Source organism: Carassius auratus, chromosome 3 (assembly GCF_003368295.1).
Source record: "Carassius auratus strain Wakin chromosome 3, ASM336829v1, whole genome shotgun sequence".
NCBI lineage: Eukaryota > Metazoa > Chordata > Actinopteri > Cypriniformes > Cyprinidae > Carassius > Carassius auratus.
Genome location: NC_039245.1, coordinates 12,062,274 through 12,068,069, shown reverse-complemented (window position 1 = coordinate 12,068,069; position 5,796 = coordinate 12,062,274). Strand labels below are relative to the sequence as shown.

Sequence of the window (5,796 nt, the reverse complement as noted above, 5' to 3'; positions counted from 1 at the left end):
AAGCTCCGGCCTCAAATGCCATGACCTGGGTTTATTCTGAATCGCTAATGACAACTGCTGTTTTCAGGGAATATACAACAGTTCATTCTGGACCTCGATTCTGATTGGCTTTTTGAGCACAGAGAACTATATTTTGCAAGCACATTACATTATATTTTGAACAGAAATTAACAATCGCGAAAAAATAATTCGTTTGAGGCACAAAAATAACGCTATACCCACTTGCAGCATCTCTCACGGTATTATGGCGGACATCCAAACCCACTATAATATTAGAATAAAGTTTTTTTTTTTTTTTTTTTTTTTTTTTTTTGCGAAAATGTAAGTGATTAAACCTCAAATATATGGATTGTTAAGAAAGATAGAATTGAAAGCTTGAATTGAAAGTTCATTAAAACATCTATGACTTTATTTATTTTGTGGAACACAAAAAAAAAGTTTAAGATATTTTTGACTGACAACAACAAAGACTTTTCCCCCAGCAAATATAATTTGTCTCACAGAAGAAAGCTTTATGACTTTGGCGCCCCCCTTCGAAAAGAGCTAATTTGTGATGATCATTATAGTGAAGCATTTACATTACATGAGAAAAAAATTAATGAATAATAAAACACTTTTTACTCTTCACAAAGAACAATCTCTGAAGACCCATAAAATGAATTGTAAACTGTACAGGTGTGTGGAAGTTCACTCACTCACTTAGTAAACAATGTTAACACCTTAGATCCAAATATAGTTTTTTTATTTTTTTTATTTTGAAAGTACAAAATGTTAATGACAATTAGAGCAAATAAATAACATTAAATATGAAAACAATAAATATACTGGAATATAAAAATGTGAACAAAGATATATAAATATATTTAAGTATACTTAAAACAATTCTGAAATATAGCCAACATGCCTGTGCAACACAACATGCCGGCTGACTGACAGTTAATACATATGATCTGAAATACATAGCATATTTTTACATTTAGCTAGCAAAATATCTGAGTATAGTTTAGGCAAAGAGGCTTATTCTCACGTAAACCAGATAGAAAAGTTTTCACATGTATTTGTAAGAAACATAATTAGCTTGTTTGATCTGATAACTTCAAGTTTTCATAGGAAACACATAAGGTAAACACTGTATAAAAGCACTGCCTATTAGTCAAAATAAGCTACTCTAATTTACATTCTAGATTTCATTCTTTGCAAATAAATACAGACATCTGAATACACAAATACATTTGTAACATTTTTTTTCTTTTTCTTCAGTTTTTTTTTTTATGTAAGGCATTGTTTGCAGGATTTTTTATCCTATGGAATGTGCCACTAGTCATACATTTTTTCTGTCATTGGTTGTCTGTTAAACTCTTGCCAGGGACTTGTTTGCGTTGTTTGCGATGATCTCCATCCTCTGAAGGTGGGTTTTCACTGCTCTCCGGATCTGCTCCCATGCGTGAGAACTATATTTCTTAAACACAAGAGAAACATCTTTAGCTGTATATCACTGACTTTTCATTTTATATGGAAGAAAATAATTTCCTTTACTCTTTACTAAGTAACATTAACATTGCAGAATCACAACTACAATATGCTTCATAAAGACACTAAGAACAATATAGCTGATGACAGAAATCAGTCAACTAATTGAAAAATATAAAATCACATACAAACAATGGAATAAGCTGTGATATCAAATTATACAATCAAACTTACTTTTTTCTTTAAACTCTTCTTTAAAGTCCTGAAGTGCCTTGTTATCTTTTTCTCATATGACTCCATATGTGACGGCTTTTGGTATTGGGCCACCTGATAAAAAGCAAACAAAATATAAACAATGCGGGAAAATAACATAAATTTAGCCCTTTCATCTGAACATCAATATTTTTATGATTAATGTCATATAACAGTTTTGAGGTTAAAAGAGGAATCATTCAATCTAAATTCATGGTCTTTTACTATTATGACAATGCTTTTAATAAATGTAGGAAGTCGTGGCCTAGTGGTTAGAGAGTTTAACCATAGACAGTAAAAGAAATGGACACAGCGACCCCATTGGAACTCAATTGAGACAAGTGAAGCCCATTTTTAGCGTTTTTTAACTCTTCCATTTCTGACGCGCAGACTCAAACGAAGCTTGAAGACGTCAGCAACCTGTCTGACAGATGTAAATCTTCTAGTAGCTGTTCGTGCAAACTGCCATCGTTAATCTTGCAGAGACGGCGAGCTTGAGCGGGGAGTTTTTTGTCGTGAGTGAGCAGGAGTAAGTATTCGGATTAATTATTTTGTATAGTATTTTAAAATGTAACCCCAGTACGCCATATTAAGTTAATTGCCTGCGAGCTTCTCCTCCTGTCTGTACGGTAATGCGACAGAGAGTCGAGTGGTTATGACGCAATCGTTAGCCTATTTTTACATAAACTGTTTCTACGTGGCCATAATGTAACATAGAAGGTAATGGAGCCCTTTATACTTTGTCGTGTATCTTTAGAAATAAATAATGGACAAACGGAGTCTTTAAACGCCTCAGATGTAAAGTTATTCGCTGTCGAAGTGACGCCAAAATGAATGGGAGTCAATGGGATGCTAACACAAGTGAAGTTCTGCTACAAGATGGCGGCACCCGGCCAACTTCAACTTCCGGTCGACTTCCTTGCCGCCTGAGTTTAACTCCTAACCGAGTGCCAACCTACCGCTCTCTCTCATAAGGCCAATAAGGAAGTGACTAAAACTGCAATTCATCGACTGGCCGCTTGAGGCTGGCTGCAAAAGAGAGTCAGTCCCATAGACTCCCCATGTTAAAATGCCAAAATTTACAGCAGATAAAAACGTTTACAAGCTGGTGCAAACAAATTTTTTGGTCTAAATAGTTTTTGTCCTTCATGACAACTGTGAGGGGATGAATTTTGTTTTATAACTCATCCGTTTAAATTATATTAAGACTTAAAAAGTTCTGCATAATTAAGGGACTGGTCGCTTGAGTGACAGGTGGTTTGCCGCTGCTGACACTGTCCTCGAGCTAGGTGGTCGTGGCTTCAGCAACTAGCTCCCGCCTTTGATCCCATTTTTGATTGTAAGGGAGAGTCGCACGATGAAGTGCTGCCAAGATGGCGACTGCACGCTCTGCCCCCTTTAGGCTTCAAAAACACACTTCAGGAGTCTAGGGGTGACGGAGACTACGTCCATGTTTTTATACAGTCTATGCTCCTAACCGTAGGGTTTTGGGTTGGAGTCTCGGGCCGGTAATACCATGATTTAGGTGCCCTTGAGCAAGGCACCGAACTCCAAAATTGCTCCACAGAGCCGCAAAATAAATGGCTGCCCACTGCTCTTGGTGTGTGTTCAATGCTGTGTGTGTGCACTTTGGATGGGTTAAGAGAAAAATATTGAGTATGGGTCACCATACTTGGCTGAATGTCATGTCACTTTCATAAAATTATAGGATTATACGCAATTCATATGGAATTCTGATATTATTTTCTCCTAAGCACAAACACTTTCAGACAAGACTTACACATTCTTTGAGCTCAGATGACTGCCTGTGCAGGTCTTTTAGGAAATATTCCACTAGTTTCCATTGCTCTGGATTCATGTGTTCTTTGGCATCCATGAGGTTGATGATCTGATCTAAGTTCAAGACAAGAAACCTCACCTGGTCCTCCACCTGTAACAGATATAATGCTGTGTAGGTAACTGGTCCCATATGAACACTGTTGTCATGTATTCACGTTTTGTAAGATTTTCACTTCATGAAAACCATATTTAACTTTCCCCATTTATTTTGATAGCATATGTTTTATTTATGGAATTAAATGTTTGCCCTCTGTATTCAATCACAGAGAAAAGTTTACAAACCTTAGCATCTCCAATCAAGTTGTACAGGTGTCCTGGAAATCGCACCTTAACAGTCCCTGGATGTCCACCCTGTAAGACAGAGTACAACTTGTAATTTCTGATATGTTTCATAGCTGTTCATCCATATGCATATAATAATAATAATAATAATAATAATAATAATAATAATAATAATTACTGTATAAATGCTAAACTAATCAGATTAAACTGACGGCATTCCTCAATATGTTAAAACACGTTTAGTGCAGTTTTCCAGATAGTCGTGAATCATTCTGTAAGGTTTTAATTAACAACTACATTACTAAGACAAAAACAAGACATAGTCGAGAGCTTTAAGGACCTTGTAGAAAAGGGCTGTGGTTGTATTGCGCAGAGATCTAATGTCTTCTGATGAACATTCACAAATAAATCATGAAGCTTTTAAAGCGTAGACTACTTACCATTTTCTCAATCAGTGTCAGAGAATCGGCGTTCACCATCCTGTATCTGCCGAGCCATCTGCAAGCGGAGCATTGACTCAGCAGAGTTACAAATATCACACAAATATATGTCCACATTTGAGTTTGTTTCATCTTTGTATACGTGCACTAGCTTTCTACTGTGTCGCTCGAGGGAATGATGCAGGGACATGGTGGAGTTTGCTGGACTTTATTCGGGAGTATATGGAAAGGGAAAACGCGGCTTACTTTCACTTTTTAGCTGTAGTTAATGTCCATAGACTACTATACAACATATCTCATCTGGTCTGCTATATGAATAATAAAAACACTTTTAAAACCAATAGATTTTGTACTTAGAAAAGAAGTGAAAAGCATACATATTTATATTTAATCTTTAATCGTCTTTAGCTCACTTGACACTAGCACACAAACTTTCGTCTAAAACACGAATGAATGCTATTAACATCTTCAACATAAGTTACAGCAATCCCAAAAGAAAGCAATTTCTCAAAATAATTACCTGATTCCAAAGTATTTCAAGGTCGCTGACGTTTCCAAACGAGAAGGGGTTTATACCTGCGGGATGTGTTCAGAAAAACACTTTCTGTTTGAGACGTAATGCCTTACGCTTTGTTAACGCCACGTGATGACGCAACCTCCTACAATCGCTCTCATGGGATTTCACCGCACTTTCTCTTGGCGCAATGAAATGCAATTTCTCATCTTTTGTCTATAATAATAACTATTATTATTATTATTATTATTATTAGGCCTATTGTTGTTGTTAAAATATTTTATAGCTAGTATTTGCTTAGAACAGAATATATTATTTAAAAAAAAATAACCCAGGTTAAGCCATTTATAAAGCAGTGTTTGGAACAGGAATAGCTAAAAAAAAACACTTATTAACAGAAAACAGTAATTTCGAAAACAGTGTTCAATCAGCGAATGACCAGCTTGCATCTAAATGACACTGATGAACTTGTAGTACAACGACAAGAAAAATCTATAAAAATATAAATAATTGATAAAACAATCAGTAGGCGTGCAAATTTGGATAAAAGGGTATTCTAAATGTAAAATAATATTAGTAATAATAATAATAATAATAATAATAACTATTATTAAAATATTTTAACAACAACAATACGCATAATAGAAATAATACAGCTACAATAATAACTATTATTATTATTATTATTATTATTAGGCCTATTGTTGTTGTTAAAATATTTTATAGCATTTGCTTAGAACAGAATATATTATTTAAAAAAAAAAAAAAAAAACAGGTTAAGCCATTTATAAAGCAGTGTTTGGAACAGGAGTAGCTAAAAAAACACTTATTAACAGAAAACAGTAATTTCGAAAACAGTGTTCAATCAGCGAATGACCAGCTTGCATCTAAATGACACTGATGAACTTGTAGTACAACGACAAGAAAAATCTATAAAAATATAAATAATTGATAAAACAATCAGTAGGCGTGCAAATTTGGATAAAAGGGTATTCTAAA

At 34.7% G+C, this 5,796-nt stretch overlaps 1 protein-coding gene across 2 annotated transcripts; it reads right to left on the bottom strand.

The window, feature by feature from the left end:
• Positions 1–790: 790 nt before the first annotated feature.
• Positions 791–4,918, bottom strand: LOC113048217 (interferon a3-like). Of its 2 annotated transcripts, XM_026209873.1 has the most exons (6): positions 4,804–4,918; positions 4,284–4,341; positions 3,844–3,912; positions 3,503–3,652; positions 1,705–1,797; positions 796–1,459 (listed from the first exon to the last, which is right to left on the bottom strand). In XM_026209873.1, the coding sequence occupies exons 2-6, from the start codon at positions 4,320–4,322 to the stop codon at positions 1,352–1,354; spliced, it is 459 nt and encodes a 152-aa protein (XP_026065658.1). In that variant the 5' UTR covers positions 4,323–4,341; positions 4,804–4,918; the 3' UTR covers positions 796–1,351. The 2 variants fall into 2 exon arrangements, with proteins under 2 accessions (XP_026065648.1, XP_026065658.1); XM_026209863.1 differs by lacking the exon at positions 4,804–4,918 and having other exon boundaries at positions 791–1,459; positions 4,284–4,770.
• Positions 4,919–5,796: the final 878 nt, after the last annotated feature.